Below are 26,233 nucleotides of genomic sequence, written 5' to 3'. Positions count from 1 at the left end.
AGAGAATGAGGAAGCCAGACCAGCATCACAGCAGACAGGCCTGATTTATACTCATTAACGCCTCCAGCTGCTCGTTAAGACAGAAGTCAAAGCGCCCTGTGATCCCGCCACCAGACAGCAGCACATCACAGGAGAAAGACAGTCAACAAGACGGTCAACGAAGGCAAAACAGGCGAAGGCAAATATTAATGCTTGTGCTTTTCATGTCTCCACAGATATTTGTTTCATTAAAGCAAACACTGGAGAAGATCAGAAAGTTTACATCGAAAGGAGACTGGCAGAAGTGATACCATTTATTTTTTCCCTCCACACAACCTGCTCTGTCAGTACATTAATTTAAGAATTTAAAGTATTAGAAATCAAGCAGACAATATGCAAACATGAAAAATATTCGGCAGGGAATTCACACCCAGCCTCTGCTGCTCTCCCAATGTGAAAATTGATTAAATCAACCATATAAAAACCAAAACTATCTAAAGACATCTGCAGTTTTAGGACAATAAAAAAAAACACACACACAATTAATTCTTTCTTTTTTATATATAATTGCAAATAAATTAGAAAAAATAAAATCACTGAAGGGACATTTGCTGGTACCACAAAAATCCCTTTAAATTAAACTAAGACTTTTTAATTTAATTTAAAATTAAATGTAAGTTTTAATTGAATTAATTTAAAATTAAAATAGTAATTTCTTCAAATGAATTTAAATTACATTTTCATTTAAAATTAAACTAAGTTAGTGTTTAAAGTTATTTAATAACTTTAAATAATAAAGTTAGTATTTAATAAGTTACTAAATAATAACTTCTTATTTAAAATAGTAAGTTACATTACTTTAAATAATATAACTTATTTAAAATGTAAATACGTTATATTATTTATAATGTAAATAAGTTCTTCTTATTTATAATTTGTAAGATATTTATAACTTAATATCTAAGTTATAAATATAACTTAGATATTAACATCTTAATATCTAAGTTATATTTACAAACAAATATAACTTATTTATGTTTCAACCAATAAAATATAAGTACATTATATTTTACTGGTCGGTAATCCATGACTTTCTGATTTCCTGTGGTATAAATATGCTGTAACACAAACACCAATTACTTTTAGGCACTGACCACCAGGCCGGACCAGGAGCCGGATGGTAAACATCCCTGTGTGTATTTTGTTCAAACTTCCTGGTAATTTTACTGGAGGCAACAAACTCTGGTGGATCTGACATGAAGAAAAGGACGAATATATTGGAAAGCCCCTCCAGCTCCTTAGTAAGTACAGTAGAGGATGTGTGATGATGTGGGTCGACGTTTCTTCTAAATGCCCTGAGAGCCATTGTTGTGGCTGACATAATTACAGTAGAAAGTAGGTCGCTAATGTAAGCCAATGTAAGAGTCAGCTTTGTTTGAAATGAATTAGCTATGTGGTAAGAGGATGGCTTACTGCTCTGTGGGAGCAGAACATTTCTACTGGACCATTGAGTCTTGATAGCATGATTAACAGCAACATTTCTGTACTACACTGCTAGATGTGGATCCAATTGAGAGGGAGTAACCTCTTGAGCATTATAGGATCCTTCCACCAACAAGCTGTCATGTTGTCTAATCCTTTGCATTGTCTCATCTTCTGCTACATGTTAGATCAGAACCAACAGCTGGTTGAAGTGCATGACACCATGAATCCTTTCAAACACCAGGGGAGTTTTGACAGGCAGGGACATGTGACATCACTGGGTCTTTTAGTAAGATAATGATCCAGTACACTTCATCAAATTACCACAGAGAAGCCTTAGCAGGCATCAAATCAATGCCTTGTGAAATGTTATAGAAGACTAAGTGCTGTATGGTCAGTGGGGGTTGAACAAATTATTAACAGCAGCATCGCTAAAATCAATTACAACTCAACATCGAGTTAAAAGTTGGATTTTTTTCAGTGTGAAATCATGCCGATGAAAGAGAAGACGATTTTAAGACTATTCACATATTTTTAATGCATTCGTTAATAAATGTAGCCGGCATGGTGTATTCTATAAAATCCAGAATTTTATAGAATACAAAATTCTGGATTTTGTATTCTACATGTGTACATGTATTCCATGTACACATGTACATGGGCTACATGTGTAGCCCATGCTACACAATGGGTTGTGTAGCATACAGAGTGGAAATCAATGAGTCCTTTGTGACCCCAGAGAGGTTCAAACAATCGTCTCCAAGGGCACAATGAAGAGTGTGACCTTTGTCAGACTTCACCAGCCTCTCGGCTTACAGATGTAACCCTGCAGCCGATCGGATTTCAGTAACGCAGCACGTGCATCACAGCTCCAGAAAAGCGTCTGCATCAGGACCGTCTGAATGCTGCTGCTCTCACCGGTGGCAGAAATCAAGTCTTAGCTGCCGGGGCTAATGGCTACTTAAATTCCTTTAAAAGGAAAGAGTATAAATGGCCAGAGTATGGTTGGTTAATTGATAAATCGGTGCAACGTGTGCTCCGCTTCTGCTGGAAGTGATTGTGGCGAGCTTTCCAAGAAGAAGATCGATCCAGTTCTTACCATGTCAGCTATATTGACCACTGTCTTAGCGTTGTTGTTCGTGTGCCCAATGGAAAGACGATGCTTCTTATACTGAAGGAGAAGAAAGAGACATGGAAAAGAGCAAGGGGACACAAAAACAGAGGGATTAATGGTCTAAAATCTGGCTTCAATATAAAATTTCAGTTTGCATATCCAAAAACATTTAACGTTTCCTTTATTTCACTGAAAACAATGAATAATTATGCACAATAAAATTAGGCATTTAAAAAGTAAAGCCTTCTTTGTTTGTTGTTACAGCTTTATTAACTCTTACAAACTCTTGAATCAATATGTCCAGATGACTGAAATGTACAATAAAAACTCAAAGATCTGTAAATTATATACATATAGGAAGACTGATTGTAAATTATACAAACAACTCTGGTTTTTATCATTTAAACATCCATATTTAAATGGATCACATGTCTGGCATAAACTATAAAGGAAATGCAGCTTACCATGACATGATCATTAATCACCATAAGCTCTATGTATTTGGTCTCATCTTCTACACTGCGTGACAAACGTGGAGCCTGGAAGGAGAGAACAGATTTATCATTTCTACCAGACGGACATTTGCCTTGCAGTTCTCTTCCGCTGAGCCAGTGAATGTTAATGAGAAACTAAGAATAGTATTATAAACCCAGTAATACACTCATGTCTCCTGCACCACAAAAAAAGAAACAACAAATTGATAAGTTGAACTTTCAAAAGTCAAACAAGATCCACCTGTTTTCAGATTTACAAAAATTGAGGTGCTAGAGACATCTGAATATTTGTTCAAAAGACAAAGCTGGAAGGAGTCTGCTCATGAGATAAATATTTCAGGAAACAGAGACAAAGGTTAGAAATAGTACAGAAAGAAGTGTTTTGGGGGATACGTGCAGGCAGAGGGCTACAAAATTATTGACTTTTAGCAACAAACACAACAAAAACAAAAACAAACCTGTCTCTTTTTTCTCCAGTGCACAACTTTTGACTCAGGAAAAGGCGGACTGGGGAAAGGTGGCTCTGGTAAATCCCCTAATAAAGAAAAACACTAATCAGAAACAGACCTATGTATTTGCTGAGTTATGTCTACATTTTATTAGGATGTAAGAGAGCATGATTTAACAAGTTGCAGTGTTTATTGTTTGTTTGTTTATTTAGTTGGATTTCAGTTTTAAAGTCTTCATGCCCAATAAACAAAGACAATTATGAAAGTAAAACAAATTACTTTCACAAGGAATTCATGACAAAAATATCTTGTCAGATACTTTAAACAAAATATCTGACGAGAGTAAACGTAAAAAGTTACAGATAAACAATGTAACCAGAGCTGAAAGCGTTCATATTATTGTTTGGCTGGACTGGCTGTACATTCATTATTATCGGATTACTCAGCACAACACTGCACATCAGCTTATTGGAAAATTGCACATTTACCAATAAGCTCCCCAACTATTCAGACACCCACTTACCACCAAAGAGATCATTCAGCTCCGCCTGTCCAGCAGATTTGTATATTAAGTGAATATGAAGATTGCCCTGAAAAACAAGAGAAAATAAATTCACCAAATATATATTCACACCCACTGAATTAAAAAAGGAGAGTAAACATTTAGCAAATCACTATTAATTTCTTTGCTATTTTAGTTTATTAAAAACTTGACAGAGCACAGAAGACATCCAAGAAAGGGTTAAGCAAGCTCCTGTGAGTCAGCGCTGAGGGCGGAAACACCCGAAGACATTCCTACGCTACATCCTGTTTACGCTTCGTGTGTAGCAGCCTTAGTTTAGTTTGTGTTCAAGTATGTAAGACGAGACTGAATAGATATGTCACCACGTTCACGGTAAAACACGACATATTTCGGGAAATACGAGGTATTTAAACTTACATTGAAATAATAAGTTTGCGTTTCATTTTAAATAATGGTGATGCAACAGGTAGCGATTGTAATGCTAACTTTTTTTAGCCGCTGGCTAGCTGGCTAATTAGCGTCCAGTGGCCGATGTTTTTATCAAAAATAATTATTGTAAGCTCGTTCTCTCAGTTTGGTTAGCCGAGTGTATTTCTGAAGCTGGTAAAATAGGTTATAGTATGTAAAGGCAAGATAATGGGTCGAGCTTGGTCGGTTCGGTGGAACGCCAGTAATTACAGCCGTCTTAGTGGTGATTGTGACAGAATTGTGATTTTTTTTTTCTTCTTTTGTTTTTGGCAAAATCGACTTTGGCAAACTGCTATTTGTTCAAGTTTTTTTGTCATCCTGTCTACTAACAGTAATGAGTGGGACAATGGTTTCTTCAGTCGTGATTATAATGACATTTTGTCAGAAAACATGCAACATCAATTAGACATACTTTTTATACAGTCAAATGTAATACAAAATGCTTCACATAAATCATCTAAACAAGCATACAATAAGCAATAGTACCCATAACTGTATAACTTAGTAGGTAAAATGATAATTATTGGAAAATCTTCACAAGATGTGATTGAAAAGCAAGAAATATTTTAGAAGATAAAACAGCAATAGCATAAAACACAAATATAAACAAATAATAAAGAAACTAACGTGAAATAAAGAAAAGAAACATATTTATAAAGCAGTTATAACTCAGTGGTTTATAAGGTGTGGTAAAATGAGATTATTTATACTGTTTATTTTCTGTAAATTAGCAATGAAAATTATCACATCAAAGCGAGTTAAATATTACCTAGTAGGACGTTTTAGCACTTCTGCAATTCATTCAATCTTTTTTAATCAGCGCATTCTAACAGTAAACACATCTATTCTTAAGTGCTTAAGGTTAAAATATGACTCCCTTTAAGAATATTGAGTTAAGCAAAAAAAAATAAATAAATATATATATATATATATATATATGTGTGTGTGTGTGTGTGTGTGTATAAGTCCAGACAGACATATTAGAAGACAGATAATTTCACATAATGAAAGGTCTCCAGAGCTTAGAGAGGGTCAAATCTCTCTCCACTTTAGTTTTGAATCTGAATGTATTATTAAAAGCTAGAAAATAGGCTGATGCTGCACTTTTTTTCTTCAGTGACAAGAAACTAGCTCATTACATGCTGTAAATAAAATTACTAGGATTTAATAAGTAAAACTGTTTCAACTGAATGACAACTGTACTGTAATAATCACCACCATCTTAACCCAGAATAATCTCTTGGTTTACATTTGTTCAACTTTCATAATCTGTCTTGAATATAACAGCTGGGTTCTGCCGCTGTCACGTAGCAGCACATAAAATTTATGTTTCTGTGTAACTGTGGAGTCTGTGTGATTATTCTCTGCTGGGTATCGCTCCTACTGCCTCAGACTCGGAGTCATTCCCACTTTGTTGGCTAATGAAATGAGAGCATTGTCACTCAGGGAGAGTAGATATTGGGTCAATGACAAGCTGGTGAATAGATGTGTTACAGGCGCTGGCCCACAGCTAGGTCAGCTAGTGGCACAGTTACTTCAGCAGTAAAAGGTCAATCAGATGAACCTTTACAGCGTTGTTGTTTTTCAAAACATTTTAAAGCAATTGTTGGAGTTGTTCTGCTTCACGTTGGAGTAACTTGTCCTATCCCTGACGTCTTTTGCTTTTCTGATACCAGAGGCCTCTAAAAACCAGCCATGTCGTGCCGGGACATCCATGCTACCAACGCCTTCGCCTTCATCATCGCCTTTGTGTCTGTGGGTGGGATTGCCGTGGCAGCGTTGATCCCACAGTGGCGCATCACCAGACTCGTCACCTTTAATCGCAACGCCAAGAACGTGACGGTGTATGACGGGCTGTGGGCTAAATGTGTGAGACAGGATGGATATTCTGGATGTTACTACTATGACTCAGAGGTATTTCTCTATATATTTTAGATTCTTTTCTGATTTCTGTGATATTAAGTCCTAAAATGTCGGACAACTAAACAATGTCAATAAAAAAACAGTGTTGTAAATATGGCGCCTTGTAGATACTGTTCTTCCACACAAACCTGCTGAAATACACTAGTGAGTGTTTTCCCTACACTGCCAAAGGGGGCGGCGTAGGGAAAAGCTGAAACCTGTCAGCCAATCACAATCCTTCAAATCAGTTAAGAATGAAATCTGCCACCTACAGGTTCATTTGTGTCAACATATATATAGGTTTGGCTACTTTTAAATACCATGTCAGAAAATAAAGTTAATAAACACAAAATGTTGATTTGGAAATGTGTCAAATCACGTAAGTGGATGTATCGATGCATTATTTGGCGCAGACTGTAGTGTCTGGACTTCTTAATCTCTAGTTTCCAATGTACAAACACAAACAAGAAGTGTTCTTAAGTCTCCACTTTGGTTTGAGTTTTTGTTAATTATTATTTTTAGTGACACTAAAAGGAGTTGACAAGGTTGAAAAGCCAAATCATAAAAATCTAGTTGGTGTCCTAGCTGTCCGGCTACATATGGACTAGGCCTTACAGTATATGACCTACATTAAAAATATGCTTTTGTACAATAAAAACATGTCTCGTGTTGTAATCCTGAGAGAAGAAACCATTGTGTCGTCCTTTTCTTCTAGTGGTACTCCAAAGTTGACCAGCTGGATTTGCGGCTCCTGCAGTTCTGCCTTCCTACAGGCCTGGCGCTGGCCTCTCTAGCCTTGCTGCTGTCCATGTCTGGGATGTGTAAAACCTGCTGCTGCTCAGGCAAACCTGAGCCGGACATTAAGACCACCAGATTCCTCGTCAACAGTGCCGGCTGCCATCTGGTGGCTGGGACCTTCCTGTTCCTCGGAGGAGCGATCGCCATCGCGCCGTCAGTTTGGTTCCTGTTCCGCACTAAACAGATGAACAGTAAATATGCCAACATCTTCTCCGACGGGTTCGCTGTCTATATATCCATAGGCTGCTCTGGAGGACTGATGCTAGCTGCGCTACTTACATTCATGTGGTATTGCATGTGTAAGAAGCTGCCTTCGCCCTTCTGGCTGCCCCTAAACCCCGTGACATCCTCTCCGTCCACCCAGCCTCTCACTGCCAACGGATTCCCTCCCTCTCCGGTTTATGGGCCGCAGCCATTCCCGCCACAGGCGCTTCCCCCCACAGTCATCGACACGCAGCCGTTTGTGCCTCCGCAGGGCTACATACAAAATATGATGGCGCCCGCTCCTGCTCAGGTGTACATGACCCAGGTTTCTCCTGCAGATGGGTACGGATCAGAGGTGGGAGGCTCCCAGGCCTATAGCTATGCGCCATCGCAGAGCTACGCTCCATCGCAGAGCTACGCCCCGTCGCAGAGCTACGCGCCATCGCAGAGCTACGCGCCGTCCCAGAGTTACGCCTCCAGCTACGCCGGCCACCGTTACTCCACCCGCTCACGTATGTCGGCCATAGAGATCGACATTCCTGTTCTGACCCAGCCAGAGTGAGAGGCAGAACACACTGAAGGCCTCTGCCCATCAGGCACCATTAAGTAGAGTGCTGATAAAACTAATAGACCCTGGTAGAACAAAGTTAATAATGTGAGAGCTATTTTTAGCCTCTAGATAGTTTAAAAACTCTACCCAGGCAGGTCAGGCCTGATAGTAGGAGATGAGTCGACCCAAACAACACTACTCCATGAAGGGTTATGTTGTTTTTTTTAAAGTGAACATTCCTAAAGCACTGCATTCAGCTTACAAAAAGGGAAGAAATACAATTATTTCCCATGAAGAAGAAAAGCCTGTGGTTCCTCTGGTTTTCCAGCTGGGTTGGACCAGTAACTGAATGGGAACCAGCACCACAAGTTGACCAGTTCCCTTTCACTGAGTTTTTATGTTATATATTTTCTCACTTGTTACATTCCCTTTAAAATTAGGTCTCTGCTGTGGAGGTCTCTGTTATCACTACTGAACATTAACACTGACTTGCATTAACTTTAAATTGTTTTCTGTAATGTGATTAATTAATTAAGATTAATGCCACTGTGTCACAGAGAAGCAGCTGTTTTGAATGCACTAATATTATGAATACTGTGCTTTTGTTTACTGGTCTTAGCTTAGCGTTACGCTTTTGTAATGTGCGGCCTTTTGTTTTGAAATTGTGGCTCAAAGTGATTATTAATCTGTGCCAAATCTGCCTTTGCAAATGCAGAAATTATATAAACTGTGGATCTAAACATTTGTGTCATAAACAAATATAAAAGTCTGTAATGAATGGAGCAAATGCAGAAACCAAATTTAACCTTGTTGCCTTTTGGATGCTTCACATAAGTAAGCACTGAGCAAATGTTTTAATTATTTGAATTATATTCTGTAACATTCAGGTCCATATAATGCTGATATGTTTTTCTACACTCTCAAGGTTTTGTTTTAAATAAATTACAAATCTCACTTGTGGATGCGTTTTAATATCCTCCATCCTGTGTTAGAAATTACAAACTGTTTCTTCAGCCACAGAACCATGTAAAAGGTCAGACTGACGACCTCATTCGGTGAAGAAGTTGTCACTGAAGGAAGAACAAAGCCACAGCCAAACAATCAATTTGTCGTCATTTTAAAACCGCATGTTAAATTGACATCCCTCCCTTACATATCGTCTCCTTTGCTTCTGCTATCAGCATTTAATGACCGCTCACTTTCTAGAAAAAACATTATTTGAATGAAATTGAATGTAAAATTCATAATTGGTTAACAACCATTTTTAAAAAATGGCTTCATTAAATTTTTCCACTTCCAAGTGAAACCTTTTGTTTTCCTCTTGTTACCTTCTAGTGATTGAGCTGAAATTTAGAAACCTCTTAACGATTGTTTTCTAATTCCTCCCTGATTGACTAACTGAATGCTATATCTATATATTTTACATAAGTCACAGTAAGTGAAGCACTGCATAAAAAATCAGCTAAATTGGAAAAGCTTTTGTCCTGGCATACATGAATTCATCCTGACATGTATCCCATCCCCCCTTCTTCCACATTCACCCACTCATCCATTCAATCTCCCACATATTTTTTCAAGTATTGCTGAAAAAAACACTTAATCATGAAACGTCTTCTAGGACTCTAGTTTTACATCTTTTAAAGAATCTAAATGAACTTTGAGAAGCCAAAGCTCACTTCCTTCTCTGTTACTGCTTTGTTTTAGGGTTCAAAGTCCATTATATTCACTTTGATTAAAAATACAGTGTTCGTGTTGGTTTTTTTGTAGCATATAAACCGCCCTGAACATCTTTCTCAGAACAGGAACATCTGAATATAATACTATAGTTTACTGTGTCTTATTCTTTGTTCCTCAGATCGTCAATCAGAGCAAATAATCCCAGTTGAAAAAGATAAACACAGCGCACAGCCTCAGCAGGGAGGGTGTAAACGGAGATTAGGGGTCGGCACAGATGGCTTTCATATGCTGGCGTAAGGAGACGCGGGGGTGGGTTCTCGGTTGCCACGGGAGACAGCACCTCAAACACAGCCCGGCGGCTCATGAATACAAAAGCAGTGAGATGTAGCATGCTTTTCATTCACACCGCTTGTGAATGTGTGAATGAACGGGAGCTGGTTGAGTTACATGAACTTGGCCCCAGGTCACAGGGAAGCCCTTATCTCCATTTTTGTTTTTCATCCTGTCAGCATCACTATTATTCCCAGTTTGTGCTCAAATAAACTGTATATCATTTGGCACCTAATGCGACCCCCCAACCCAAAAAAACGCCACCAGCCCCCCATCGGCACACTCCTTTCCAATCATCACCCTCTCATCTCCAGTGCTTGCTTTCTGCTTCCATTTCTTCCTCAGATCAACATACAAGAAAAACAGAATAACAAAGGAAACAATGATGCAGGCAAAATAAGTAATAATGTGTTTTTTTCTTATTTTGTCGCAGAGATACATCAGTGAACTGATATAAATAAGTAAAACAAAACATTTACGGATCAAAGATGAGTGTTTTAGCTTGAATCTCACAAAGAACAATAAGAGACTCAGAATAATTTCAAAACCTTCTGATACATTTTAGTGAACCCTTTTCCATGTTCAGTGAAGAAAATTACATACCAGGTTCAAAAACTGAAACGATAAATATACTAAAAGACAAAAACTCAAAATGTGCTTTCCCATTGTGTTTTAGTTTGCATGAAATTAATCTGATGTTTGCTCTAAAAAGTTTTTTTTTTTTTTTTTCAAAAGAAATTGGGATAATTTCAACTGAAAACAAATCAAACCACAACTATTCTAAAATTGATGTTACATATTAATTAAAGTCATGTTGCATTTGTGTCAATAAAATTCTCATCTTTTACAAATGCATTTAATTAATGTTTAAAATCTCAGAAATATTTCATGTAAACCCAAAAACCGTGAAGACAAACTAAACACTGTTCATCCTCATGCCTCTTTTGAAAATTGCTCTACAGACATTAAAATAAACACCATATTTGCATCTTATTTCTCATTAAAATCTTACAGGAGACACTTTCAAGATTTCACCAGTGATGAAAACACTGGTGGGGGGACAAATATAAATTAATAATTAAATAGCTAAAGAACAGAACATGTGGTGCTGCCTGCAGACCAGTATTAAAATCTATTTTCTACGTTGTTCCAGCATAGGAGCGTCATGTTCTCAGCTGCTGGATATAAGTTTGCATTTTATTAAATATTATAATGTGCTGCTGGCCAGTTGGACACCCCAAGTAACACTTTGTGATTTTTATTTACCCACCGGTCACTTGTGACGGGACAGGTAGTGTGTTTGCAGACAGAAAACAGAGCTGAGTTGAGCTGCAGGGATTTTCCGAGGCCTTTTTTAATGACGTTTTGTGTATCTTTTTCTGCCTTGGTGGTGGAAGGCCAGAAAGATTTACCATATGGTCAGCTGGACTCATGCTGCCTCTGTGTTTCGGTCCCACTGAGGTTTTGTTTAAATGTGCTGGCTGTTTTTCTATTTCTGGAACAGACGCAGTTAATGGTACATCCCAGAGCTAACAGGGTTTGCATTTACTGCTGTTACTAACTGATAACAAGGCATTTTGCTTAATGTCAAACTAACACGAACGTGCAACCAGATCAGACTGAATGGGTACCTAACATCAATGTGTTTAAAAGAAGTGAGAAAAGCTCTAAAAGCTTACAAAAGCTTTTATTTCCATGCACCTAAATCCATGGAACATCTTGATCTCTTCCAACTATGGAAAACTGAAAGCTGAAATTGAATCAAAAGATGATTCAACTAAATATTAGTTTGAAAAAACTTATTCAGATTTCCTCTAACGCATTTGTTTTTCTGTTGAATTTTACAAGATATAGTCCAATTACACGCTTAAAAACCTTTGAGATTATTATTATTATGGTCTAATTAATTTGTATTATAAAAACCTAGGATTGTTGTGTGTGGATTCATAAGAGTTTCTGCAAATCTACTCCAAACCTGTTCGTGTACCACAGTTACGTCCCAGCCGGACTTGAAGAGATGTGAGGAAAACAAATGAACAGTCCTGAGTGAACCGAACCGTCTCCAGCGCAGCACATATGTGGGTTTAAAGAGAACTTACGCTGTTGTTGGCTTGTCCTCCAGGTTCAATCATGTAGGTGTGATTGCCATCGAAAAACATCCCACTGAAAAAGAGAAGGATGTGGGTGAGAAGAGGGCAGTAATACCAAGTTTCTGGGTTGTCATTATTAATGCCAGTGTGATGGATTAGTCATTTCAGTGCTCAAGAGGTTTAATGTGCTGCAGGGTGACTTTGAAGAATCAAGCCTGTGAGATTTCTCTCATAAGGACATTTTAAAACACTCTACCGCAAACAAATGCTGTCTTTTCTTCAGATATTGCTTTGTTTGTAAACCAGGTGTTGAGAAAAAGTAAATTCTATGTTACAGATTTATTCTGCTTTTGTGGTTTTTTTTCTCACTCTCAAATATTTAAGATAATCAAACTCATTTTACAGTGAGACTAAGAAAACATGAGTAAACACAAAATGCAATTTTTACATGGTCAGATGTTTTTTCAAGAAAAAGGCTATCCAAGCAGACTACTTGAAAATATAATTCAATTCTTTGTTAAATCATAAATTAACTGTGATTAATAACCACAATGTTTAGAAAGTAGAATCAATTTCACCAGCTACACGAGCTGGCTGAATATTGCCAAAACTTTAGAAAAAAAATCTGAACCTCTTTGAAAACATAAGGAAGTCGAGAAGATATTTAAAAGCAATGAGAGAAAGAAAAGAAATTCAAGAAAAGATAAAGTAATTTATGTCTTTGTGTGGAAAGTGTTGCAAAACCATTTCCAGTGAGAGCCATTATCCAAAAATGGAGAAATTACTCCAAGAGCAGATTAAATACTCGTCTTAACAGAACCCAGAACAGCATCTAAACCTGAGGCGTCACGTTCATTAGTAAAGGTCAGAGTTCATGATCCAACAAGAAATAAAGCGGACAAATGTAGCCTTTATGATGGAGTTCTAAGAAGAAAACAAGTGCTGAGACAAACAAACACAAAAGTCAATCTTGTGTTTTTCCCCATAAAACATCCCAGTTACATAAAAGGAACTCAACATAAACAGACTGTAGGGCTGCTTTGCTAATGTACGACCTGGGCAACCCATCAGAACTGATCCAACCCATAACTATGGTGGCCTAGTTAAAGTCCAGACATAAACCAGACTTATCAATCAAATCTGCTAGATAAGGTGTTAAATCAAGAGGAGTGGGCCAAAATTCAAAAACAGCTTGAAATAAGTACTGAGGCAGTGCTGAAATTATTCTTCAATCCAACGCTGCAGCACTATTTAACTAAAAATGAGAAGATGTTGCTGTTCAGGATATGCAATAAAACCAAAGTGTCTTTTACACATTAAGCAAGACAAATCAGCTGTAGAGAAACTGTAGAAACTGTCAACGGAGTTTAATGTAGAAAACCAAACAAAGCAGCTACACACTGACAAACACGAGCATCATGATCATCACACACTGAAAACCACGTAGAAAAGTGATTAATCAGTTTGACTTCAAGCTGACGGGTGAAGGACCTTCTGAGTAAATGTGCTCACCATCAGACAGCAGCCTTTAATTAGCTTCATCTGGAGCTTTTAGCAGATTGGTCAGGTCAAACTGTGAAGTCACGGAGGGTCAAAACGCTGCAGAAACACACAATCTATCTCTTTACTCTCAGGTTGTTTCATCCTTTCTGACCTCCAGTTCACCTTCAGCACAAACACTCTCTGTCCTGGGCCAACAATGCACTTACAATAAACTACACTCTTACATGGACAGATTCATGGTATGTTAAAATTAGTGGCACCATGAGGTTAAATCTCTAACTTCATGCTACCAAATGTAAAATAAATATTAAGCCTGCCAGTTAAATATTTAGTGTAAACCTTAAACTAAATCTTGATAAATGAGTGAATAGCATTGTGAATATTTGGCTGAACAATGAATCCTTCTTTCATTGTTCATTGTTGTTTTGCTTTTTCGGCTAAAAAACACAAATTAATGCTGTTAATTCTTATTTTTTTTCTTTATTACGGTACCTAAAGAACTAGAGCCAGCCTTCACCTTTCGTGACGTCACCAGGTACATGTGGAAACCTGTTTTTGGGTGGACACATTTTATCTTGGTTAAATAAAAAGTTGCAACATAGCAAGCAGAAAAACTGTCCAAAATGAAGTCAATGAAAACTGAGATCCAAAATGAAGACAGGATGTCGTGTAAAATATGTGCATTAAAATGAAAACAGCTGCTGTGAATTAAAAATAAATATATCTGAGAGGATATTAAAGCTTATTGTTTTGCACATCCTTTTTGTCAAGATATTCTTCATCAGGAACAAATGATGGACTAATATTGTCTTCATGTAGGCTGAAGCCTATTGAAACCCTGGATAAAGGGTTTTTTTCTTGTGTGAGAGAGAAAGAGCGAGAGATGAAGAGGTAGAGAAGGAAGAGAAGACATTTGGAGGAGAGGACAGGATGTAGTGATAGAACTGACTCAGCATGGAGGAAACACTCCCTCTAACGTCTAAACCTCTGACAGCGCTGGTCACGCCTGGCTTACACTTAAATATTTGTTTTCATTTTTCTAAAAGCAGAAAAAAGGTTTCTGTCATGTTACAGCCTCACAATGTTCTAAATATGCTCGGTTTGTGAAATGCTTTTAGATTTGATTAATTCATAGCCTGTGTTTTCATTACAGTGCATGCACCATTACATAATTTGCTGTGCCACAGTCCCATGAAATATGCAAACGTGACTCCAGGCCTGAGCTGTGCTCAGCCTAATCAGCAGGTAGGAAAAATACCTCAGACATTCACAACAATTAGCTGGAACGACATGTTTGCTCTGAATGTTTTGATGTATTTAGTCTGACTTTGTGATGAAGAGGGACACGATGAGCAGAAACAAGCTTTGATAGATCTGGAGTGGGAATCATAATGTTTCAGGAGACGACTGAAGGCGATAATTAGTGTGAACTCTCAACAATGTGAGAATGAGTGTGTTAAATACTCACTGTTGTGTTATCAAAGAATTCATTAAAATGTTATTTTCTTCACCTCAAACCTTTCATTTGGAACTAAAGCAAGATTTACAAAGAACTAATCACTGTTATTCAGAATAACACTACATGCCTTGCAAAAACCATTTGTTCACATTTAATGTTTCCACATTTTTTTCTACCACAAATTTCAGTACATTTTATTGGGATATTATCTGATGGAGCAACACAGAGAGGCATGTGATTTATAACTGGAAGAAAAACAAAGAAAGCATTTTTATTTACACATAAAAATCAAAAGTTCTGTAGAAAAAGCTGTACTGCCACTACCGCTGCAAGTCTTTGGGGTTTGTCTTTCACCTGCACATTTAGACACAGAAGTTTTTGCCCCAAATTCTTTGGAAAACAGCTCAAGCTCAGTCTGATTGGATGGAGTCTGTCTGTGATCCCACCAATTTTTGGTTGGATTAAAGTTTGTTGACAGTATTTATTTGTGCACATAAAGTTGCACAAATAAATATTGTGCAACTAAATATTTAAGGCTGGATCATTCTAGCACATGAATATTCTTTGAGGTAAAACATTTGATATGTTTAAGCTCATTGTCCTGCTGGAAGGTGAACATAAAACTGCTCTGGATTTAGCTCCATCTTTCCATCAATTCTGACCAGCTTTCTTGTCCTCGCCCATGATGCTGCCACCACCGTGTTTTCCCATGGGGATGATGTGTTCACAGTGATGATGTACGGTATAAGTTTTCTGCAACAAAGCATTTTGCGTCCAGATCATAAAGATCTATTTTGATCAGAACCAATTCTTCCTCATTTTCTGTGCATGGCTTTCTTTCCCTTCAGCGGTTTTCTTCTTGAGATTCTTCTACTGAGGCCAGATCTGAGGAGTTCACAAATATTAGTTGTTTTTCTACGTTCTCCCGACTTAGCTGTGGATTTGTGCAAATCCTTCAGACTTACTGTGAACCTCTTCATTGCTTCCACTATCAGCGCTCTCCTTGCTTGTTCCTTCGGTTTAGGTGGTTGTCCATGTTTTGACAGCTTTTTTGACTGTGCCAAGATGAATTGAATAGTTTTTATAAAAGTGGTGCTAAGCTTGGGATACGTTTTTCTAACCTAACTCTGTTTTAAACTTCTCTAAAACTTTCTCTCTGACCTGTCTGCTCTGTTTTTTGGTCTTTGTTATGCTGTTTGTTACATAATGCTCCCCAATCGACCTCCAGCTGGTATTTATATGGGGGTTAAATCACCCTCTACTGATTAATACAATTACTTCTGAATGGAGGTGATGGAATTTGACTTTAGTTTGGGGTGTCAGAGTAAAGGAGGATCACTACAATTGCATGTCGAGCTTTTTTGATTTTCATTTCTCAGAAAATGTACAAAACCGTACAAAACCACTTCACAATTGGATGCTACTTTGTATTGGTTATTCTCACAAAATTCTAATAAGATACTTGAAAGTTTGTGTTTATGACTGGACAAATTGTTGAAAGGGTGCCAACAGTTTTACAAAGGAACTGTGTGTGCACCATGCATGTGCAAGCAGAATAACGCAGACTCTGACTTAGAGTACAACATGTACTCCTCCCAAAAGGCCTCGTTTTTCCCTCTTCTCTTGAACAGAGCACCACTTTCAAGCAGGAATGCTAAAAATACCAACATTAGGAGGAAGAAAGAGCAGAGGAAGAGCAGTAGAGGGAAAAGAGGAGAGGAAGAAGTAGTCGTCTGTGTGAATGATAACCCTTGTAACACAAAATGCAGACAGGCAGGAACGGCTGGAGAAAACTAATTACATTGACCTGACGAGGCAGGAAGACCTGAACCTGAACACACAGAGGGAGCAACATTAGCAGGAAAAAGCTACATCCACGGTGTTTATACTCACTGCAATCCGTGGCAGGTGGAAAGCGCCGCGAAGGAGCGAGGCGCGTCTCTGACCCTCCCCTGGTAGTAGCAGTGCTCTCCTCCCTGCATGTAAAACACAGTCAGGTTACGTTCGAAGGCATGGCTCCGATTAAAACCTTTCAGACATCTTGTCACCGCCTTCCATCAAGAGGTGAGTCCAGAATGATCAATCACACTGATCTTCAAAAACACGTAAGTGTAAACTTGACGCTGTGTTGATTTGTGCCTGTGCTGTGGTTCAGCATCAACACTTTCACATGACCCCATCTGAGGAATAACACACTCTCTGTTCCAGCTTCTCCAAACTATGAACCCTCATGCCAGCTCCTCTGTAATGTGTTTTCCATCTCCACCAGCAATTTCTCTATCCTTCTGTGTGTGTGTGTGTGTGTGCGTGTGTGTGCGTGTGTGTGCGTGTGTGTGTGTGTGTGCGTGTGTGTGTGTTGTTGAGCATAAACATACACTTATTGTCTGCAGATGAGTATGATGTCTAAGTGCTCTTCTGACTTCTTCTGCTCCATTTCTTGGTGCCTACCAGCCATTAGACAGGAAGCTTTTATCAGAGGATCAATTACTGCTCTAAAGTCTAACCCTGTGGACACCAGCAGGCGTTCTTGATTATCCAGACCTCTTACTGTCCCTCAATTGTGTCTCGTATGGCTTTGTGAAAGAAATATGCGTGTAAGCATTTGTATGCAAAAAAGGTGTGTGAAGACTTGGATTTATTATCGCGCTACAAGTTCATCAGCACTTTGCAGATCAGAACTCTGTGCAGGTAGATTGTACATAACCAGTTTACTTGGGTTGTTTGTGGATTATTTTTAAATTACTATTTGAAACATAAGATGTTTGTCATACTGAACAAACAATCTTTTTACAATACAGAAAAAAAAACATTTTAAAAAAAGCATGGCAGAGATAAACAGTGTTAAAATAGTAAATGTTTCACAAATGGTCATCTACTAAATATTGGTCTACTAAGTAATAACTGTAATATTCTGAATGTCCATGTTTAACATGTAATAAACAAAGTGCACAAATATAAATACAAAGATGGAAATAAAAAGCCTGAGAATTAAAACTTATATTGATAAAAGATGCTTTTCATACTAATCTGCAATCTGCAATGGTCAGTGGAACAAATACTCCTGAATCAGCATTTAAAGTATCAGAAACGGTAAAAGTGTGAAGTCCTCAGAGTGAAAATAGCCTGGGGTCTTTTCATCCTCCTTGTTTCTATCCATAGAGGCCGAAGAGTCGGTGTCAACAGTTTCCACCTTCATTTAATCCCTATAAATAAAAGGCTGTGTTTATTCATCAGGGGTGTCAAACCCATTTTCATTTAGATCCATATCAAAAATCTGAATGTTCTTAAAGGGCCAGTTGTGCCGGAATATACTGAGAAAACCAGTTAAGCTGTTAAAATATCAATAAATATAAATATCCAGGATTTTGTGATTGTTTTAGTGTTTTTGTTGCCATGAAAATGATAGATTTTGTGGCGCGATTCTAGAAATGTTTGTAAGGAATCTTTTTGATATTCGCACTAATGTATGATGTTATATCATACATTATGACTTTTTATTACTCATTGTATCAATTACGTACTATATAATCAAGTAAGGCTGAGGCAGCAGTCACTTAAACTCAATGTTTTTGACATGTTTAAGAAAATCTGGAGTAAAATTAGAAAAAGAAACATAAAGTTTTCACTTAATCCCAATTACACTTACAATGAAAAACAAGCAGGGAGGAGATTCTCAACAAGTCATTTATAACATGACTGAAGCTTGCAAGAATAAAGCAACACTTTATAGCAACAAGATGGAAAGACATCCATACAGAAAGACATTTTAAGTCAATATATAACATAAAAGCGGATCTGAAAGTCATTAAGATGAACCTAAAACTGCAGATGAACAGGAAGGAGGTTGTTGAAGGCACAGAAAATGTGCACAAAATCATAAAAACAGAACAGGCTATTTATAAGTGATGCTGTGCTCCACTATCCCAGAGTCTCTCCTCTTCCTGTCGTACTGAACCTTCTGCTCCACTTCTCATCAGAAGAGGAGAAACCAAATAGGGAACATTCAGCATGTGCACATTTTTCCATGTGTCTGTCGCTAAGCTGGTCAGACCTGGGATCTCCTTATTCCACCACAAATAAGGAATCAAATAAAATGCACAACTAACTATTTAAGGCTGGACACTCGATGTGGGTAATAAAACACAACACATAATAAAACAAGATCACCTCTAGCAGCTGTTCCTGAACAGATCCGTCACTTTCAAATGCTTTCCATACAAACTTTACTTACGTCAAGCATCGTGTAGCTCTTAAAAAACTGCAGCAGGTCATTTCAACATGTGATTAGGTTTAATTTACAATAAATATACTTTAATTATAATGACAAGAGTGATTAATAACTAGTTTATCATTGTGAGATTATGTTTCCAGTAACTTGTACATCCATTAGTTTTCTGAAATGATTAATGATTTGTAATAAAACCTGTTTTGTTTACGCAGAGTAAAAGCATCTTGAACAATCATTCTATATAATATAATATAATATAATATAATATAATATAATATAATATAATATAATATAATATAATATAATATAATATAATATAATATAATATAATATAATATAATATAATATAATATAATATAATATAATATAATATAATATAATATAATATAATATAATTTTAAAGAAAGAAAACTGTAACCACAAAAGGAAAGTTTTTACCATTTCCAGATTAAAAATGCTTCTTAATGAGACTAAAAGTTTTTGAGAAACATTTTGTGCTGTGATGAACAGCGTGATTCACCCTGAACTAACTGCATTAAATTCAACCTGTGGACTCCTGATAACAGATTTAACAGGATGGCACTCTGTCTATTATCGGATGCCATGCAGGAGCAGAACAGATCCTGGCCCAGATCTATCAGAGCAGCAGCTGCTGGACACTTTGACCTTTACACGTCGCACACAAACACAGGAGGCTCGTCTCAAATTAACCTCCTAGAAACCAGACATTTAAAACAGAAAGGGGTGCTGCTGTTTTTTCAACCAGGAAGAAACTGTGTCTCCTCTGGACATTCATCAACAATGTGAATTAATTCACTGCTTTATATCGACTGTTATAATTACCGGTGACCATATTTTACGAGATCTGTTGAGTTAATTTGGATCATTCCCTCTAAAACATCTGATATTACCACTAATCTGCTGCTTAGCCGAGGAAATCCTGAGCATTATGAATCCTCACCCACTTACAGAGCGGTGTCACATAACGTCTGAGTGGGCGTCCTGTAACTGAGCAGTGTAGATTTCACAGGATTATCGCAGCAATCTTAATCTGGTTTCAGAGTAGCTGGAGATTTAAGCCACAGCCCACGATCTCTAGGAATTCACAGTTTATCCATGAAACTGTAAATGCACTCATGAAAATTGTCTTTTTTTTCAGATGTTGTGTGACATTTTCTAGTTTAGCTTGACGAAGCGTTTGCTGTGACAAAACAGATGTTTTTCTGAAGGGGTTCTGCTCGTTTATTTGCTTCAATGCATAGAGAGTTGCTGAGTTTATTGATCAGACTGGCTGAAATGTTCTTGTAATATTGAAAGAAAAATAAGTAACATGGGAAGCTGGCAGATATTTCTTTGAAAATGCAATAAGCAAATACTATCCATGGATCACTTGCAAGATGTTTGGTGCACAAGTTTGACTTTAATAGCAAACTGGAGGAAAACTTTGTGCTTTCTTTAGCCATCCCATTAGCAAACCACAAGCTTCTGAAATGTTTTTAGGTAGTTTAGTGACCCGTTTGTTTAAAAGCCCCTAGCCGACCTCCCCATATGAAACTTTAAGCATTTTGGAGAGCTGGTTATTCCTATTTTTTTGGCCAACAATCCAGTCACAGTAATGCAAAGTCCTTGTTGACGGCAGCAAAACGCAGCTGTTGTTTCTGCAGGGACATTCCTTGAAAATATGAGTGGGGGGGGGCGGGGGGGTGTATGTAAATATTTGATATCCAATGATATGTATCCAACATCTTCATTTTAAATCTCATTGTAATTGTTTGGTGCGTTATCAAGGGTTCAAATGCATCTCTGAAGGTTTACAATTACTGATGATAAGTGTATGCAAACGTCTGAGGATCACTTATGAAGCAAACATTTTGATCATTGGCTTTGCAATTATATTAGAAAGAATAGGCAATTATCAAAACAAAAGGAAGACTTCAAGGGAAATTTTAAGTTGCAATAGCTGTGGTTCACATCCCAGCTGCACATTAACATGGTGAGAAGGATTTTTATTATCTTACTTTGGTGACGACGGTCTTCCCATTCTCTGATAAATGCCTCTCCTGATATCCCGAAGACAGGAGATCGCTGTGAAGAGAAAAGGGGGGGAAAAAGGTAAAGTTTTGCTCTGTGGCTTAGGCATGCTCAAGTTTTACTGTACAACTACAGTATAAGTGGGCCTGATTATGACCCGCATCAAGAGACAGCTCTATTTCCAGCTAACAAAACCTACATAAAAATAATTATAAAAGTCTAGGCTCTAAGAAAATGTTATGTAAGAATGCGTGTGTGTGTGTGTGTGTGTGTGCGTGTGCGTGTGTGTGTGTGTGTGAGCATGAGTCGCTATGAGAGGAAGGAGGGACAAACCAAGGTCAGTAAGTGGGAGAGGAAGCAGAAAAGGCAGAATGAGATAGAGGCAGGAAATAAACTGAGAGAGGGAGAGAGAGAGTGGCATAAATAAGTAGAAATTGGGCTGTGTGTGCGCTTTCTTAGCAGAGTTGGACCAAAGCATCCCAGTGGAGATCCACCCCGCAGGTCCAAACCGAGGCAGAGATGAATGAGCTGCACTGCTCACACACACCCACTCAGGAATGCAGCATAGTAATCAAGATTTCTCCTGTCTTCATTGTTTCTGAATCGTCTTGGTGATGTGAAGGCATGGACGGAGTCAAGGTGGCGGATATAAAATTGAAGAGCTTTCAAAATCCTTCTTAGTGACCTGAAGAAACCTGCATTGTTAACAGTCATCTATGTGCCCTGCTAGCTATTTTATAGTCTCACAACCAAGTGAGGCTTGCAAACCCATAAAATGTGCAGCTGAGGAAAGTGTCACTCCCAAGCTGCTGGATGCACTCTGTGATATGGCTCTCTGCAGCTGAAAATAAACATTATCAGGAAGGTATTAATAGACGGTTGATCCACAAAACTGCACTTACAGCAGAAATAAACTTCACTCAGAACCCTGGCCTGGTTTCTGCCGTCCTTTAAAGTCTTATATAAACAGATTAACAAAACTGACAGGACAAGCTTCAAACCTTTATCACATTTTCTTTAGAGTACAATATTTTATTTTTTTTTAAATGTTTTTGTTGATCTTTCATTGCTTTGGTGCCGGCAGGTCATTAATAATGCAGCAGCCGAACATCTATTTTCTTGGATAACACATTCAGGTCCAAAAGCAAATAGGATGAAACTTTTTTTAGTGCTGGCCCTGAATCTCTGAAATAGACAGTCATTTTAAATCACTGTAAAACGTTGTTTTTAAGGTTTTTCAGCTCTAATTGGATGAAAATTTTAATGGAGATAACCAGCAGAAGTTGTGCCTTAACCTGACAAGAGGGGTAATCATTCAGTTCGAACAAACAGTGTGTGCAAAGGCCAACACAGAACTTCAACATGCGAGGGTCACGAATTACAAAACCTTCCGTCACTAACTTTGATATAGCAGAAAACATTTTTTTCTTACTATGAGGTTGTTTTCATTCCAATTCAATTCAAATACGCTTTATTTATCCCAAAAGCAAATTACATGTTGTTGTAACTCTTATCATCCAGATATCTATAAGGAGTGAATTTGGAGAGTGATGCTGTGGGCCAGAAGGCTCTCCAGCACCAGTGAAAAAAGGCCTCTGACTCAAGACTTTGAATCGAGGATGTCATCTTTGTTAATCTAGAAGATTTGTTCTGTGAATAAACGAACTCGGATTAAAGATTGAATTTTCTAAGCTTTTTAGTGTAATGTTTCATATTTAATACTTTATACTTCTTCACAAAGGGGGCCAATAAATGTGGATGGATGCTTTAATTATTTGAAAAAAAAAATGTTTTCAAAGTTACAGAGGAGACAAAATGTCATATCAGCATCAAAGCTCTAACACAAAAGCACTCACCTACAAAAGACGAGTTTGCTCTCTGCGCTAATGGGCAGTTTGCCGTTGCAATAAAAAATAAGTGGCTGAAAAGAGCGGAGAGGGGAGAAGTGGAAGAATCATAAACAGAGGAGTAATCGCCAGAGGGGAATGCAGAGGTGAGATTTGAAAAATAAAGTCTGAACATGGAGTTCAGGTCTGAAACAGAAATCATAACGTGCATTAAACTATTTTTAAAGATCAGGCCGAAAATCAAACTAACATGCGCAGCACAAATTAGAGACTTTACGTATATCAAGACAGCATAAAGTAGTTTCAGTGCAAACACATGTTTCTGTGATGAAGACGTTTGATGGGTGCAACTCTTTGTTCTGCTGGGAGGTGTGTTTAAGATGCGGAGCCTGTGATCTTCATCCAGACTCACGCTGAGCTCAGACACGGGGGGTTCAGGAGCTCAACACCCAGCCAGCGAGGTAGAGACACGAGAGGCTCGCTAACGGAGGGAGCCGATAACAGATTTCAGCTCTAATTGTTGTGGGATTTAAATAATTCACATGACAGACGAACAAGCAAAGGAGAGCCTCCACACACACACACACACACACACGCACACGCACGCACACACACGCCCCACATCTCCCTCCCCTTTTTGTTAACATGAGTTCACACGTGAAGAAAAACAAGAGCGCTTGCTGCTCTTTGGAGCTTCGCTCTCACATGAAAAGAAATTGAAGATACCTGTTTACTGCTAACACATCACTGTGCAGAAGTCTTGAGTCATTCTCAGATTCCTTTATGTTTTGCTTCCAAGGAGCCACATTTTTCACAGTCTTTTATAAATCTGTCATTCTTCAGAATTTCTAAGGTATTTATTTTAACAATGCAGACTTCGATTGCATATTTTACTCAGTTTTAAACCACCAGGATCTTTCAAAAAATATTTTAGAGCTGCTCTTAAAAGTGTACACAAGCCCCTGTCAAAATGCCAGGTCTTTGCAAATTTAAGAAGGTGAAATTCAGATGTTTTTTATTAGATAGTTCTGACTTTTCAACATTTGCATCATTTAGCTGATGGAGGTTTCTGCATTTGAAAAACAAATCCTGTTTTCTTTTTATGTCTAAGCTATGGAGTACAGCTGTCAGAAAGCAAAAATCTCCCAAACCCTGCAGGAGAATGTGTGTTACTGTCAGAGTATCTTCTTGGAAGCAGAAAGTAGTGAATCAGAATGAAACATTCCCATGGTCATAAACGCTGTGCTTATTTATTTGACCTGCATCATGTCTGAGTGGAACAGATATATTGTTGAAACTAGCTTCTTCCTCACTTAGTGTTTGTTACAGTTTCCCTTTGGCTCATTTCTCTTTTAAATCATCTTTTTATCCTCCACTGTAGCAGAAAGGATTTGTTGCAGCAGCATCTGTTGGGGACTCGGGGTCCAGCTGTCAGTCGGATCCCGAGGAGATTTCAGACCTGGATCCTCAGATGTTCCACGCTCACCGTGCAATATGTCAAATCTTACTGAGCAATCAGAGAGGGGATTTTTTTTATGCTTTGATTTTAACAAGTCTATTTACAAAAACACACAAAAACGTAGCAATAAGGCTTCAACTTTAGAAAACGTCCTCCTTATTCCACCTTAAATGGCTTTTCTGAAAGGTAAAAACTGACTCAAGCAGGAAGAGCAGAATCCATCTGGCTGTCAGTGCCTTCAAACATCATCCATCCTTTAAACATTGTTGTGAGCAGCTCTGGGCAAAGCAATCTACAATGACAGCAGGGCTTGATCTCCTGAAATGACTTTCTCTCTCTCACACACGCACACACACCCACCACCCACACCCACACACACACACATTGTGTATTTTTATATCTTAACAGGGACTATGCATTGACTTCCTTTCATGTTTCATTCATTTCTATAGCCTAAACCTAAATTCAATTAACACTTTAGTCATAAATCCAAACTCAAAACCAACATTTCTTCTTATGGGACCCAGACTTTGGGGCCCATAAAGAGAAGTGGGGGTTTTTTTTCTTTTAAATTGGCCTTACAGTGTATCAAATACACACATTACACACACACACATTACATTTTTTGTTTTGCGCTGCGATTCCTCTCACGATCTGTGTCGCCAAGCGCTGCTTTGCCGCTGGGTTGAGAACCAGCACAAAAAGGCCACCTTGGCAGGATGTTTCTGCTTGAGTAGAAGTGGACTGGCAGCAGAGTTGCTTAGCGGGCTTTTCGTTGCTTTCCCACACTCTTTTCAAAGACTCTGCTTAATAGACACACAATCCCAAATCACACAAACGGCAGCAGGAATTCGGAAAAAAATAAGGAAATCTTTAAAACACGTGCATCCTCTGTAATGATTAATTTGGTCTCTTGACATGGATTTATAATTTAACCTGATAATAAAATGGCAATGCCACACAAAGGACTGTGCATGTATGAGGGTGGGTGGGTGCCAAATAGGAGGAGGTCAAAGGCAAAGGAGGACTGAGAATAAAGTGCAAGGTTGACGCAGCAAGACCGGGGAAACAAGAGAAATAAAAACGTGAAAGGGATTGAAGAGGAGGAGCAAAGGCCTTTCTTCAGGGGAAAAGCTGCAGCTGCTTTCACCTGCCCCCCAATCCTTCTTCTGACAACCGTCTCCCCCAGCGAGGCCTCATTAAGGGTCTCCAGGCTGTAATTCATTCACTCTCCAATCACTTATCGGTCGTGCAATTCCACCAGCAGATTCGACGGGAATTCTGCTCCTGTTGCGGAGGGAATACTTTAACAAGAAACAGGGACGCAAAAATAACTAAAACCAAACACAAACATTTCATCGTCCTTCTTGGCAGCCATGACTTTAGTCCATAGCGCGTCGCACACAAACAGATCGGAGTCCTGAATAATGCAATGACAGCGATGTTGTGGGAAGGTGGCATGTCTGACAAAGTATGGATGGTTATTTAATCCATGCTAAATCAGGAAGGCTCATAGTAGCAACTCAACAGGACTGTGCTTTTGGGAGCAAACCATCCTGCTTTGATTACTCTTTACACACAACTTAACATCCTCACAAACTTCTAGGTTCATGCATTTGTTGGGAACTTTGCTATCCTGCCGCTTT

At 38.2% G+C, this 26,233-nt stretch overlaps 2 protein-coding genes across 5 annotated transcripts in view; one reads left to right on the top strand and one right to left on the bottom strand.

Moving 5' to 3' along the window:
- Positions 1 to 26,233, bottom strand: part of adam22 (ADAM metallopeptidase domain 22) — a 60,791-nt gene that overhangs the window by 18,390 nt on the left and 16,168 nt on the right. For all 4 annotated transcript variants that reach the window (XM_044117255.1, XM_044117258.1, XM_044117256.1 and 1 more), the window contains exons 4-10: positions 21,269 to 21,335; positions 16,916 to 16,998; positions 12,070 to 12,133; positions 4,042 to 4,108; positions 3,528 to 3,604; positions 3,040 to 3,114; positions 2,561 to 2,632 (exon numbers count right to left, since the gene is read on the bottom strand). In XM_044117255.1, coding sequence (XP_043973190.1) covers positions 2,561 to 2,632; positions 3,040 to 3,114; positions 3,528 to 3,604; positions 4,042 to 4,108; positions 12,070 to 12,133; positions 16,916 to 16,998; positions 21,269 to 21,335 — 505 coding nt within the window. The remainder of the gene's footprint in view (positions 1 to 2,560; positions 2,633 to 3,039; positions 3,115 to 3,527; positions 3,605 to 4,041; positions 4,109 to 12,069; positions 12,134 to 16,915; positions 16,999 to 21,268; positions 21,336 to 26,233) is intronic.
- On the top strand, positions 4,267 to 8,917 carry cldn12 (claudin 12). The gene is made up of 3 exons (XM_044117261.1): positions 4,267 to 4,444; positions 6,186 to 6,423; positions 7,127 to 8,917. Exons 2-3 carry the CDS (start codon positions 6,205 to 6,207, stop codon positions 7,973 to 7,975), a joined length of 1,068 nt encoding a protein of 355 aa, XP_043973196.1. The 5' UTR covers positions 4,267 to 4,444; positions 6,186 to 6,204; the 3' UTR covers positions 7,976 to 8,917.

Source organism: Gambusia affinis, linkage group LG05 (assembly GCF_019740435.1).
Source record: "Gambusia affinis linkage group LG05, SWU_Gaff_1.0, whole genome shotgun sequence".
Lineage (NCBI taxonomy): Eukaryota > Metazoa > Chordata > Actinopteri > Cyprinodontiformes > Poeciliidae > Gambusia > Gambusia affinis.
Note: the sequence above shows the minus strand (reverse complement) of the source record. Positions and strands in the feature narration are given on the sequence as shown.